At 44.4% G+C, this 15,700-nt stretch overlaps 1 protein-coding gene across 2 annotated transcripts in view; it reads right to left on the reverse strand.

The window, feature by feature from the left end:
• Nucleotides 1-465: 465 nt before the first annotated feature.
• Nucleotides 466-15,700, reverse strand: part of LOC144822453 (uncharacterized) — a 1,018,233-nt gene continuing 1,002,998 nt past the window's right edge. For both annotated transcript variants that reach the window (XR_013608623.1, XM_078680007.1), the window contains exon 5: nucleotides 466-757. Coding sequence is in view for 1 of the 2 variants with exons in the window: in XM_078680007.1 (XP_078536133.1) it covers nucleotides 749-757 (9 nt within the window). In the remaining variant the exon portion in view is untranslated. The remainder of the gene's footprint in view (nucleotides 758-15,700) is intronic.

A 15,700-nucleotide genomic window follows, 5' to 3' on the forward strand; every position in this document is an offset into this window, starting at 1 on the left:
ATATACATATACACATATACATACTTATACAAAATATTAACTGACTTAAAAGTAAAAATTATCAAACACACACATATATATACTACACGTGAACAAGCTGCAAGGCGAAACGCGTTGTGTGGATTAAACCTGTGTTCGAGTAACTGGTGTTTCCTGACTTTCTTCCTGAGAGCGCACAAACTTTGTGTATGAAATTTGGAAATATATATATATATATATATATATATATATATATATATATACATATATATATTCAAAACCTATATGAAACTTATCATATAAAATTAAGACACACTTAGTTTTAATTAATGTTGCACTAAATATATAAATAATATACACATATATGCACTTTAAAAAATATTTTTAAAAACTATGTTTGTAAACATGCATTAAAAATATTAACAATAACTTAAAACTTTGAAATTAACAAATATATTTGAACAAAAATATATATCACACTTTCTCAGTCAAAACTTTTTTATTCGGCTATGCAGCCATTAAAAGACATTGCATCAATGAAACAGTGATCAAGCATACAATATAAAAGTAATAAGAAACACCACATACTTTAATAAAAACAGATTTCAGTCACATAAAACCAGAGCTTACTATTCGGCGAGGTAAAAAATTTTTACGATTCTTCATGGCGAACATTTTTAACGTATTCCTGAGCTTGACATATAGCTAGCTTCAGCAAAACAATAGTGTTGTTTCAGATTCTAAAAGTTGAAGATACTGCAAACACTCTTTATAAGATCTGAAACAAAGGGTGCATAAAAATAGAATTAATATTGTTTTCACTGGTGCACATAAAAACTACAGAAGAACATAACATGTGCCAATGTTTACATACAGGTATTGTCGCAGGGGCAGGGATTGTAACCAAGTACCTTGCTGAGGGTAGCCTACTAAAAAAGTGCAAAGTGCAGAGTCTAAAGCGACTTAAATAAAATCTATGTTCGCTATTTGAGACCCATGTTAAGTAATGTTGAAACCCTACCTCACATTTGAAATCAAAATATCACTGGATTGAGAATTTGCAAGCGTTCTGACTTAAAAGTCAGTCTCAGCTTAGTATTTCTGAAAGAATTATACAGAGGTAATTCAAACTCTGGACTATGGGGACACCATCTAAATAAAATGAAAAGGAAGGTTTTTTTTGGCGGCCACAGGTCATAATATGTGATTTCTGGTGGTTTATTTCAGGTTAAGATCCACCATAAAATCGTTAAATGTGTTCAGAAGCAGTTACAAGCTATTGCAGTACTCGCGATCAGGATTGTGTCATCCAGCATATAATAGGTTTGGTACTGGACGGTAACCAACTCTAGGAAGATCTATGCATTTGGCTGTTGGAGCAGTCTCAAGAGCATTTATATGAAAAGGATTTAAAAAGGGGCTAAGATGCAACCTTGCCTCACGCCCTTGGCGGAGTAAAAGGGATTAGTGTTATTCGTCTCATGCAGTACACATTTTTATCTGCTATGCATCTACGCCAATATTTTCTTTTTTTTTTTAAATATTTGAATTAAGGATTTTTCCCCGTATATACATGTACAGAGCACTTAATTTATAAACAGGAGAGATAAAACCAATCTCAATTAATACAGGCTAATACAGTACAATTACCTTCATTGCATTCTTAAATTAATCATTTTTAAATACATACCAGTCATGAGAAAACAATCAAAATGTTAAGTAAAGTTGTGCTACAGCTTAAAGAAAAGAGTTAAAGGTGAGGGAAAAGAGAAAAAAAAGAGAAAAAGAAAAGCGAGAAATATCTTTTTAACAGAAAAAGAAAAATAAGGAGAGCAATACCAGCTAGCCAGAATATATCATCTAATTTAACAGGAAATTCCCTCCTTCCATAATGTGATAGGTTCCCAAATTTGTGTTCCTAATTTTTTCCCCTTTTTCCCCCTTCTTGCATATATTGCAGTTTCTAAGTTATACATTGACAGTAGTTTACCTAACCACTGGGAATAAGTTGGTGGCAAGGGGTCCAACCATGCCGTGGCTATAGATAATCTCAGGACTGCCATGGCCAAGAAGATAAATCTATTGCCATACATTTGCATATCTTCGTTATTAACTCCTAAAAGTATTATTGTTGGGGTTAAAACTATCTCCTTTCCTAGTAGTGTACTTAAAAAAGTTTCAATATCTTTTTTTGTTGTTTGCAAATGGGGACATATAGCAAATATATGCGCTAGATCTGCCTCTGAGCTCCCGCATCTAAAACATGTTGTGCCTGATACCCCTCCCCATTGGGCTATTTTTGCAGGTGTATAATATAGATGGTACAGCGTTTTATAATGTTGTGCCTGAAGTGAGGCAGAGCAGAGAGTTTGCTGCCCCAGCTCCAATGACTGATAGAAAATTTCCGCCCCAATATCTAGGCTATTTGCCCACTTCTCTGCCCATTTTTCCATATCATCTTGTTTTGATTTTATCAGTTCAGAATATAGTCTTTTAATCGTGCAATCAGCACCCCTTTGAATAATTTCCATTATTGGGTTTTTACCAAATCCAGCCGGTCCCCCCCTTTTTGTGTTAAGAAAACCTCTGACTTGCAAATATTTAAAAAATTGTCTCATATCTAAATCATATAAAGCCTGCAGTTCTGAAAATTGTCATACTAATACGTGGAGTCCCAGTTGATCCAGCAAATATTCCTGTGAGACCATGATATGCGTTTCTTGTAAGAAAATAAAATCTTCGTTGATCTGCTTTAATATAATAGAAATCCTTTGTCTTTTTAGTTGATCGTTGAGGCCACAGACATTCCATGTTACTAACCTAGTACCCATACCTGTTTTGTAATAAAATTTCCCAGCTGTAATTTCTAGCAGGCCCTTCTGCAATACAATTGATCCAATATCATGTTGCTCAATCTTATCTTTTGTCCATATGTCTCTGCCTGCTCTACCTAATCTCGACAGTATTTTGTCTATTCCTTCCTTATATTCTTCTATTGTGTAGTGCTCTGTACCCCTCCACTCCCTCCCCCTCCCCTGACAACCCCCCCTCGAATGCCCTCCCCCCATACTGGCAAATAGGTCAATCCTGACCTATATCTGACAGCCAGGGCCCCTGGGTTGCCCCTCCCTCCCCCTCTCCCTTCCTAATATACCAATCCCTTACACACCCTTGCCATTGCAGTGAAAACATAAATCTAATCCAAGATCATACTGAGCATTTTTTTTTAATTTATTCCCCCCCCCCTTTTTTTCCCCTCCTTCCCTATTCCACCCTATGTCACCCGACAGCTACATTTCCTAACATATCTACTCGTAGTTCAGGGCTACCTCTTACTTGTTGGTTGCCTCACCGCGACTACTTGACTATTCTCTCCTCTGTTCTCTCTAAGGGAGTTGAGGTACTCTTGGGCCATGATCTCTGAATAGAAAATTCTAAAGTGACCGTTAAGGCCAACTTTTAACCGTGATGGGAACATTAGATACACCTCGCAACCTGCATTTTGGAAAGGAGTAATTAGCTGACGCATACGCCACCTCCTTTCTACCGTGGCGTGACAAAAATCGGGTCGGGCAAAGAAGGTTATGCCTTTATATGAGCACTTGGCCTGTGGTTTTGCTTTGCTCATTATTTCTTCTCTTAACAGATAGTTCCCCACATAGACCAGGATTGCCCGTGTATTACTAAACGTGCTCCCCTTTTTCTGAGTCGATGGGAACCTGTGTGCCCGCTGGATTTCATTTTCCCAGTCCCACTTATCTATGTCCGGGAACGCACCCTTGAGTAAATCCACCACAAATGCCCGCACATCGTTACCTTCTTTCCCTTCCTCCACCCCAAGTAGTCGTATGTTATTGCGTATCTGTCTATTTTCGAAATCTTCGAGCTTCCACATCACATCTGAAGTAGTCTTTTCTTGTTCCGTTCTGGTTTCCTGTAATCTCACCACTGCGTCTTCTAGTTTACCGGTTCTTTCCTCCACCTCTGTAACTCGTCCTACTACTTCAGCATATAGTTTATTTACTTTTCTTAATGTTCCCTGTATCTTTTTGTTGGCTTGTCTTGCCCTACGGCTCTCAGTTCTGGCTTCGCTCTGAATCTGTTTTAGAGTTGTAAACAAAAGGTCGAAATTGGAATTAGATCCAGAGTTCGCGTTGGGAGTTGACCCCGTTGCCCCTGATTGTAATTGCAGTGAGTCAGTAGCTCCCTCATGGTGTAACTGTAAAGTAGCTGAATAATCCCAATCTAGTTTTTTTTTGCGACTTCTGATTGCTCAGGACTTAGGGAAATCTTAGCTCTACTGTGCGACCTGTGTTTTATCTTGGTAACTCGGCGGTTAGCTCCTTTCTTTTGTATAGTATCCAACTCTGCTTCTAGGTCTGACTCCTGGCTCTCTGACGAAAGCGAGTCGGGTTCAGGCTCAATGTCCGTGCCCGTATCCGTATCAGTTTTAGGGCCCTCACTCGGAGTTGACTCTGAGTCTTCCCCCTCCTCTTCCTCCAACTCCTCGCTGCCCTCCTCTTCGTCGTCATCTTCGCCATAATTCCCAGTAAAGAAACACTCATCGCTGGGCGAACCTATGGCCAATGTAGATATGTTATTTAAACCTCCATTCTGCAATTTGGGGTCAGCTTGTACCTCCTCAGTGTTTATGCTATTCGTGTTAGTTTCATTCCGACCCTCTGTATTAGTAACCCTCTCGGTTACTAACATAATTGCTTCGTCGCATTCAGCCCGACCTGTTAAGCTGATGGATGGAGTCAATGTATTTTCCCCCGTTATAACATCGCTACTTTTGCTATCGGTTTGAGCTGTCTTGACACCGTTAGCTTCAGTGTTTATGTCATTACAAGGCTTATGTAACACATTGCAAGCTGCATCATAGTTTTCTGACTTGACTCCGTCTACCCCTTTTTGTATTGTAACGCCGCCTGCGCCGTCTGCACCATTAATCCTCACCGCTTCCCCAAAATCAGACTGAGATGGTGCTCCAGCGCGCCCTTGTACCTGACTGCTTGTAGCTAAGCGATCATCCAAAAAGTCAGTTTCTCTCGCTTCTTTCACTTCTCCCTCTGCCCGATTCATACTCCCAGCCTCTGCTATGTCAGTGCAAGCCCCATTGCTCACCTCTCGCATATCCTGCATCTTGCGCTCTGTGACCGACCCTGTCACCTGCGCATCAGCTGCTGGCTCGGCGCTCACTCCGTCGCTGCGTTCACCGTTATACTCCACAAGCATAGCGGCTTCTGTAAGTTCGAGCGTTGGAGTCATGGAGAGCGGTACCTGCTGCGCTGGGAGCTGAGGGATAGATTGATTCTGCGTCTGCCCTGTAACCTCGCTCGTTTTCATCGACGCGTTCCCAGGTCTTGCAGTAAAGGATTCGAGCAAAGTAGGTTGACGAAAAATCACTTCTCTCCCGCCATCAAGAGCTGTTGTCTGTTCTTTAAGTTGCTCTTTATTCTTTTTACTTGAACCAGTCTTCTTCTTTTTAAGGGTCTCCTCTTCTTTTTCCCTTTGAGTGCTTGTTATCGCTTTAGTTGTAAGTCCTTCATCGGTTCCTTTGTGGGCCCCTTTGCGGTTTTGACCTCGCAATCGTGATTTCGTCCTAAGGTTAGATGCTGGAACACCACCATCACTAGAATCCTCTTCAGGCTAGTCCTCCTTTTCTCGTGGCCCCTCCTGTCCCTTGGTTAACTTCTGCAGCTTTGGTGCCATTATTTGTTTCAAGCTACTCCAACCCCAATAATGATTTTTGATGGTATCTAAAAGGACAGATGGTCTCCGTGAAAAGAATGAACTTCGGGTCGCCCAGGAGGTCGCCCAGGAGGATAAAGCTCCCAGCATTCCTAACACGCCATACCATGCCCCTCAATTCAGCTTGTCTTCTTCCAATTCTCCACGTCGAGAGTCTTAGATTTTTGAAGATTCAAAGATTTTAGCTGTATCACAGTAACTTATCCGGGGTGACGAATTAAATACAATAATGAAGTTAAACACTCAGTAGCTGTCTTTGGCAAGTAGCAATGGTAGGAGTCACATCGTTTTTCCTCGGGAGAGGAGGGTAAGAGCGACCGTCCCCTACGGCCTCACGGCGGCCATCTTGCCCTACGCCAATATTTTCAAGCTCTGCGTTTCGTGATTTCTTTGAAAATACGCCAATATTTTCAAAGAAATCACGAAACGCAGTGCTGCAAATAAAGTTGCATCTCTGCGTTGCGTAAACAGGAGAGAGCAGAACAGTAGAATATCTGCAAAGATGTGGTGCAGTTGCTCTCTGTCTGGAGCACTTTAAGCTGCCATGCACCAATGCAGACACCCTTGCACCATTGTACAAGTCTGTCTCCGTTGTGGTAAACATAGTTTTTGTGCAGGAAAGGGTCCCTTCTTGTACAAAAACATTGCTTAAAGGCATTTCCACCTTTGTATGTGTACTGGAGGACTTGTCCATGTCTGAACTGGGGTGGCAGAGTGGGCTAAAGAACGGTGATGGATTAAACCCAGATCTGTTGACTGGGTTTGAGTGTTTGATTGGTTCAGATGCTCCGTCCATCACCACCCCCTTTTGTACCGCTTTGGTCACCATAAGTTGGCAGGGTATGCTCAGACGTGAGTCCCTTGCTCACTTTGCCACTTGATTCAAGCAAGCCTGGCTGAAGACGGCTGAAATGACAGAAACCGGTCCTTGGAAGCTTGTTTCCGGTACAGGGAAGGCATGGCTTGTCAGTTCGGGCTGGACTGTTCCCATGAGGCACAGGGTCAGACCGATTTGCATATGGCCATGTCTGAACTGGGGTGGCAGAGTGGGCTAAAGAACGGTGATGGATTAACCCCAGATCTGTTGACTGGGTGTGAGTGTTGGATTGGTTCAGATGCTCCGTCCATCACCACACCCTTTTGTACTGCTTTGTTCGCCATAAGTTGGCAGGGTATGCTCAGACGCGAGTCTCTTGCTCACTTTGCCACTGGATTCAAGCAAGCCTGGTTGAAGATGGCTGAAATGCCAGAAACTGGTCCTAGGAAGCTTGTTTCCGGTCCAGGGAAGGCATGGCTTGGCAGTTCGGGCTGGACTGTTCCCATGAGGCACAGGGTCAGACTGATTTGCATATGGCCATGTCTGAACTGGGGTGGCAGAGTGGGCTAAAGAACGGTGATTGATTAAACCCAGATCTGTTGACTGGGTGTGAGTGTTTGATTGGTTCAGATGCTCTGTCCATCACCACCCCTTTTTGTACCGTACTGGGGGACACATCAAAAACGCAGAGAGGAAGAAGTGAGGAGAAATAAAACAGTTCTTCTTTTTACATCACCCTCAAGGAGGCACAGGATTTTGATGCAAATCACTGTCTACAATTCCTTAGAGATAGGAATTTGCATCAAAACCCATAGGTTGTTGCATGGAAACCTCCATGCAACACCTTAGACTATTCCCTTGTCATAATGAATGTAACACAAGGCAGCACTGCCTTGTGTTACATTTGGTTACAATCCAAGGCAAATCACGTCATAACAACACAACACCTTGTGTCTGGTTTGTGTTAAAAAAAGGAATTCAAATCCAATGCAAAGTCTTTGTAAATCTCAGCTTGAGTGATTTGTATCGACACATATTTCTTACGGACACATACACAACAGAAACATATTATTACTAGATACTGGAGTTTTGAACCATTTTCCCTTCCAAAATGTATGTAAACACGATTGCTTTTCACCCTGTGTATTTGCAAATTGCACCGCAAAAGGCACCAGATGGCCTTTCTCTTCAAAATTTACTTGGAGCAAATTCTCCTCAAAATGTTGTTTAAATGGCCAGGCTCCTGTGCCGAACGTGCGCACTAATTGAAATTTGAGGTGTAATTGCATGTTTCCCGCCAGGGCTATTTTGGGGTTCATAGGCTAAACCAGTCTATCTGAATGAACATCGGCACAAAAACTAACCACTTCTTCAAGAAAATCCTCAAAAATCAGGCATTACAATTTACTTTAGCACCCACTGATTTAAGCTAGAAAGCACCCTGAGACGCTTCAGTTCAAAGAGTAAAGCTAGTGTCAATTCTTTCATTCATCTACACATGCAACTTTCTATCCATCCAAAATAAACTGCAGTTTTACTGAGGTAACATGTTATACATTGTCTGGACTCTGGCAAATACAGAGCATTAGTCCTATTGCTTTCAGCATATGAGAAGTGGAATTACTTGCTGATCCCTGGTGTTATTGTACCTGGTTTGTAATTACTCTAGGATGTTGTATCACACTGTAGTGATTTTACGGCCTGGAATTGTGGTTGCATCGCCAAACTCCCAGTATCGCTGATGGAGCACTACTGCGCCACCACAGGAAGATGATCCACTGCCTTTTTACCTCCCTATAAGTGTGGCAAGGGTTAGCGGGAGTGGCCTTGATGAAAATGTCTGCAATGACAACGTCACTATGCCTGTTCATCATGGGAAATCTGTTGTCCTGAGTGTGGGGACTGAGAATGTACCCCCAAAAAGGAGGTATATGGTCTCTACTCACCTTAAAATGCTTCAGGAATCTGGGAGATTTCTCCCATTACGTCATGGACATATTATTGGATTTCTGTGCGGGTTCACTATGGTTAAATGGCAGTCTTGCAAAGAAGTTATGGTGTCACAAATGATGACTATCCTAAATTGGGCCAACAATCAGATAGTGTTCCGGTGGTGCCATGTCTACACGACCTATCCTACCCAAAACAGAGCTGGTGTCAGTGCCTTCCCCAGCATTCAAACTGAGGTGGACTAACACAGAGGTGGGCGGATCAAACATCTGCTACTTTTTGTCAAAAGTTGTTACCTCCCTTCTCCAAATCAAGTGTTCGGGTTTGTTCTTCAAACAGGGTAAAGACCCAAAGATAAATCCACCAGTAGAGGTCTCAACATTGATGTCAAAAAAGACATCCACATAGTGACAACTGATTTCCAAAACGAAAAGTGGGTTATTCCTTGTAAGATAATGGACAAATCCCTGCTTTTCCCTTTTGGCACCAGTGTCTACCCACACAAGCAGAGACTGGGCTCTTATATCCCAAGAGTCAAAACGAAGTTGCCACTAATTTTACAAGTGGGAAATGATGCCAGTGACATTACACTGACAAGAGGCAAAAGCTTAAAGCGTGTAGAAGGACGGGAGAGAATGGGTTTGTTAAGAAATGTTTTGGGGTTGCAGCCTTTAGAACAGTAAGATTTCCGCTGGGATTGGCGATATATATATATCACTCAAGACATATGCTTCATGAAAGAGATAAAGCTAGGCAGATATTAATAGACATGACAACACTGAGAAATGTATGGAAAGGGAGAGCAATAGCGACGGGATGAGCATTACAGAAGGAAAGCAGGAGAGAGAGCCACTGGTCGATAGGTCAGCGTATTGACGGCCTAATAGATAATTGATAGACGTTACTGTTGCAGAACCTCCTTGACAAATTAGATTTTTATCAGATAACCGATATCCTTTTCAAAATGAAGTCTTGATTTTTATTTATTATCCCTTTTCTTATTATCTAAAACACAGTTGAGTTCGTAGATGAAATTTGCGCTGAGCTATTGTCTATTACCTGTCCGCTTTCCCAGGCCTTTGAAGCCTGGGCTAATTTCAGTGTCTGTCTTATGACTCGGTAATAAATCAGATGCCAGGAGCCTAGGGGAGTGGGAAGGGCCGGACGCCTCATCAAAGGAAGGAAGGGAAAAACAAGGGTGTGAGGGGAGAGAGAGGGGGGGGGGGGCTTCAGAAAATATTTGAGAATTATCATCTGCCATTGCTGCTTCTCTTAAGTCGTTACTGGGAAGTGCCTCTTTTCCTTTTCTCTCGGAAGGAATGTCACTTGCCCAGGAGCAGAACCCTTTGCCCAAATTAATAGTCTGACCATCCCACCAAAGAGAAAGGTGCTGCTTTGTCTTTGATTTACTGGACAGGCTTTGTTGCTGCTGAGACGAGGTGCCTATTATCAGTGTCCTTGAACACTAGGTATAGAGGCAGGCATTATTTATGGATGTTAATTACATTTTCACCGTTTCTCTGTTTATGTTTAGTTTAAATGCTAGTATGCACTAGGATGCTATAATAATGGTAGAAGGCCATGTACATGTCCCTATAACATATTTGTATGTTTGGACATATGATTTTACACACACATACACACATAATCTATTCCTTGGAAAAACCAAAAACAAAGGTTAAAGTGATGTTATACTTAGGAATGGTAAAAAAAGAATACGTTTCTTACCTTCGGTAACCCTCTTTCTAGTAGAGACTCTACCTTACTGAAGATTCATCACCTTTTGAGTATTCCCCAGGCATCAGACTAGAACCAGAAACTTTTCCATAGGTAGCGCTATGCTGGAAGTTAGCACTGTGTTGTTCCGCATTCCCACTGTTCCCCTCAGAAATTATGTGCCACTCCTCTGCGCTGACGTCAGTTACTTTCGAGGGTGTTCACCCTTCCAAAAGCAGCGCCCCGATAGCACATTGATAGACCAGTGTGCAGATTCCTAGACTTGAGATCTTATTAATGGGTAGTATCCAATCACAGAACAGGGAGAAGGGAGGGTTTGTGAGGAATTTGCTGCTGGATAGAGTCTCTTGTTCTTGGTCTTGTTCTTCTGATAGAGACTTCTAGCCACACATTCCTTTCCTTTTGAATAGATACCAAAGTAGTATCTATTGGAGACAGGTCAGAGCAAGACCACTGACTCATTGTCAGTGAAATTGCTCTCCCACCCTCGCAGCTCCACCATTAAGTGAGGCCTGCCCCTGCCTTCTCAAGTGTTCATGATTGAGGTCCTCCTGCACCCGCAGGTTTCCCTGCGCCTCATCACTGGTGGTCCTCTGTCTCCTTCCTCTCGCTCTGCTCTTTCACTAATTTTCACTCGTTTTCTACCCTCTTTTATCTTTCACCTTTCTGCACTTTTCTGCATCTCTGCTCTTTTGTGCCTTATTTCTGCTTATTTTCCCTTTTCTTTATCCCCTATTTCCTCCCTTTCCCCGCCGCTGCTGCACCGCTGCCGCCTCCCCCAGCGCGACCGACCCACTCCAGCTCCCCTCCCTACCTCCCTCCCTGACCCCTACATAATGGCAGCCACTGCATGGCTGTAAAGCGAAGCGCACAGCAGGCGTACCGCTGGTGTGCCAAAAGAAGCCCGTCTGGCCCGTCCTCGACCTGACAGCGACCAGCACCAGGAACCCTGGACCTCTGCCCTGCCAACGCTATGACCCAGCAGCACTCCACGCACTCAACCCAGGCCGCAAACACAACTGCAAGATAGCATCACCAGCCAACACCCACGGATCTTTCAGCTGCCATCGCTGCCTTCAAACCTGCAGCACCGCCAGGAACACGGACCCAGCACAACCCGACCGCAAGAACACAAACACCATCTTCAGCAACCAACCTTACTCTTATTCCTCAACTTGTCTGGAGCTTTTGAAACCATGAACCACATTAAATCTGCCAGGAAATTACCAGATGTTGTCGAGGTATCCATGAGGCCACAGGTATTGCCACTGTTATAATCACTGTTCCACATCTACATAAAAAACCTACAACACATCATGGCTCAAAAAGGTCTTCATATTCACTAAAATGGTGTGGGTAAATATCTGTTGCTTATTTTATAAATATAGTACAATTGGCTCCCTCTCACCCTTTATCATATCTCGCATAATAGAAAAAAGCCATGAATATAAATACCACAAAATCATATCTATTGTTGGCCACACCTAAACAACATGCCTGGCACCCTTAGATGCAATACAATAGTTAAATTGGCCTGTAACCAATGGAGCTATGCATGCTCTGCAATGCCTTCTTTCAAAACTCCACAAAATGGCACCAGAACCCTACCTCATCAACACACAATCACAAGCATAGATCACTCAGGAAAACACATGATTGTCAATTGACAATGGCGATCCTTGGATAGCACATGTAACAAGAGAGACAACGCGGGGATCGCTGGTGTGAGGTCTTTACAAACAAGATGGTGAATGGCAGAGACACAGCCTGACCTGGACAGAGAAAGCTGCTCCACTCGAGTGGCAAGGAATGCTACTGGAGGGCCTTCTTTGCTACTCCACCTGAGCGGAGCTGAATCTTGCTGGCGGCATTGCAGGACAAAAGTTCCTTGAGACCAGTGGGCCACTGCATAGGTGGTGGACGTAAATGTGCAACAGGTGCCCCTCAGAGGTGAGACTTCTCAAGTCAGAGGCAGTGCTGCAAAGATGCATTGAATAGACTTGTTTGTTGGTGTGTCCCTATGCTGGATGTGGCTACCCCTAACTAAATGTGCACTGGACTCTGTAAGAGAAGAATGCACTGTGATATATCCTGTACCCTGGGTGGAGAGGAATTTTGATCAAGGCATTTTCAGATGTCTGCGACAGCACAGTGTGAGCAGGGATGGAATGGCAAACCCTTCCATGAGGGGATAGAGATGGGTGAATTGCCTGCCTCACTAAAGTGACCCCTGAGAGATGAGACCCAGAAGAGGGTGGCAGAGATACTGTGCTGTGAGGTGACCCTGTGCTGTGAGGTGACCCTGTGCTGTGTGGTGGGTGGTGGCCTACATCAACTTTAATTAGGTGTGATATTGCCTAATAGCCTATCACATTTAAGAGAGGTTGACAACCTCACCTCGGCTCCCATCGAAGATTGTCAACAATGCTTCATACAGGTGTAGGCTACTGAAAGAAGGTATGAGAATGGGCAGACAGAGTCCACTGAAAACTGAAGGAACCTCCGCTGTGGAGGACTCCATGACAGACAATCCATCATCAGCTGAAGACACAATGACAGGGCAGGATAAGCTGTATGACATCCTATTAGCGACAAGGAAAGCCAGAGAAGCTCTGAAGAGCAAAATTGATGCAGTGGCGGTAGACCTCAAGTTACTGTGGGCTGATCAGCAGAAAACAGCGGAAAGGGTAGCAACCAATGAGAAAATCCTAAAAGACCTTCAGCATTCAGTGAACAAAATCTTCCAACAGATGTCTGACAAAAAAAGAAAGTAAAAACGTTGGAAGCTAGTGCAGAAGATGCAGAGGGGAGATCCCGCCGCAATAATATAGGAATTGTAGGGCTCTCTGAACGGGCAAAGCTACACACCATGGTCACCTTTTTGACTACAAATCTACACTTAAAGCAATGGAGGCTGCAGTTACTTCAGATACGATACAGTGTCTCCACTTTACACAAACGTGAAAGGACTACAAGAAATGCCTGGATAGGTTGGGCCTACATCAATATATGGAGTGTGTGCACATGTGAATATTGAGACTACTCTTGTTCCCCCATGATACAAAGAATCTATTCCTATATCAAAAAGAGTTATTATTATTGCAATTCTTCAGGAGACACATCTTGTTAGGGACGAACAGGAAAAACTGTGTCGTAAAGAGAATGATCCGCTATTTGGCACTTCACACTCTTTATATGCTAGAGGCACACTTCTATGGCTAGACCTTTTTCTTCCATTTCAACAAGGCAAACATACGAGTGACAGGGAGGGCCAATACACAATATCGGATGGTTAACAAAATGGCCAGAAAATTAGGTTAAAAAACATGTATACGCCAAACACTGCACAATTTGACTTCCTGGATGTGGTGGACAAACTTACACTTGATGACCTGAGCTGCCTAACACAATGAAGTAGGAATTTTAACTGTGTGGACAGACCACTGCGAGCACTCCAAGGCACGCCAGCCACCCAACTCACAACTAAATTCCTCACATGGCTCAGTAACTAGGGGTTATCTGACATATGGTGCACTGTGTATCTGGTGGAACAAGAGTATTCTTATTACTCATATGTGCACAAACACCAGATAAGAATCGATCTATTCCTGTCACCTTTGATTCCTGGGGGAGATTCATCACTCTGGATAATTGTGAATAACATTGTCGGATCATGGCTCATTAAAGTTGGTGTTGAAATGCGCTGTACATATAAACAGAGTTTCAGTGTGCCATATCCAGCCCACTGCCCTGTTAGACAATCCAAACTGCAGCAGGGCCACTTACCCGCAGCTTTCCTGGGTAGTCTTGTGCCTCCGCCGCCGCAGGACACACGCGGCCGCCGAGTGGGGCGCTTCAAGGCCAATAAACTACAACTCCCAGCGTCCCCTGCTGGGCGGGGACGCCGACTGACTGCTGGGGCTCCCGTAGGGAGGCTGACAAAACCGAGCCCTTCCTACGGTGGAGCGGGGATCCAAACTGCAGCAGGGCCACTTACCCGCAGCTTTCCTGGGTAGTCTTGTGCCTCCGCCGCCGCAGGACACACGCGGCCGCCGAGTGGGGCGCTTCAAGGCCAATAAACTACAACTCCCAGCGTCCCCTGCTGGGCGGGGACGCCGACTGACTGCTGGGGCTCCCGTAGGGAGGCTGACAAAACCGAGCCCTTCCTACGGTGGAGCGGGGATCCAAACTGCAGCAGGGCCACTTACCCGCAGCTTTCCTGGGTAGTCTTGTGCCTCCGCCGCCGCAGGACACACGCGGCCGCCGAGTGGGGCGCTTCAAGGCCAATAAACTACAACTCCCAGCGTCCCCTGCTGGGCGGGGACGCCGACTGACTGCTGGGGCTCCCGTAGGGAGGCTGACAAAACCGAGCCCTTCCTCCCGCGTCGCGGGACGCGCGCGGGCGACACCGGGCGGAGCCCGGGCAGAGGGCGGGCCGTCTGTGGCCGTCCGGGGACGACGAGGGACGGGACGGGCCACACCCCTTGGTCTGCACGTCTACGATACTACATATAGGTTCTGTACTCTGGCCATAGGGATTTTGTCTAGGGCAGTGGAGCCCTTGAAAGTGACTCGCTAGCTTGCAGGAGGATTGGCAAAAACCAACGCCGATCATTGTTGTGGCATTAAGGAAGGAGACTCAGGGGAATGATGTCCACTCACCCCAACACACGCTCGACTGGGATTAAGTCTTCAAAGAGAACAACCCCCAAGTCAACAAGGGGGGAAATAAAAGAAATAAAGGAGGTAGTCCAAGCAAAGGGGAACAAACCTACAGCAATTGACCTAATGCTAAAAAAAGTGACGGGGGAAATTGAACGAATGGAACGGAGCTTATCCTCTTCGCCCAATCTTAATACCATCACTCAAACACCCCCTAGAGACGCTTCTCTGACTAATAGCTTAAACGCTCAGGGCAGTGTGTTACAAACAATCTATGATACAGAGGATGTCCCTTGTGCTCAAATCTCAGGGCTAGAATCACCCGAACTTATTGACACGGCCCCTCGGAAAGGAAGGAAGCGAGTGGGAAGGAATAAGGGCCAGCAGAGGCAGAGGAAAGCACCCCCAAGATCCAATTCCCCAATAAGCCCCCAAGAATATAACTCATTAGAAATTAATTCCCGAGTGGATACTATTCCCCCAGGGTGGATTGAGCAAGTAGTAACAGATATTAAAAAACAGTTAGAATCCTTTATTGCGGCACAACTAAAACCCATTACAAGCAAAGTAGATAAATTACTGTGTGAGTTCTCCAAACAATCCAAGGCATTAGAACACGCACTTGTAAAAACTCCCACTGACCAACCACAACCGACGGAGGAAACTACAAATGATAAGGCAAATGCAAAGAGGGCCCTAAATAACAACTGTGTTAGCCATGTCCAACAGGCTATAGTTCAGATACATGAGGCCCCTAACTCTGTCCAAAACCCCAAAGGGGGTAAAAATGATAATTCTAGA

Source organism: Lissotriton helveticus, chromosome 3_1 (genome assembly GCF_964261635.1).
Source record: "Lissotriton helveticus chromosome 3_1, aLisHel1.1, whole genome shotgun sequence".
Lineage (NCBI taxonomy): Eukaryota > Metazoa > Chordata > Amphibia > Caudata > Salamandridae > Lissotriton > Lissotriton helveticus.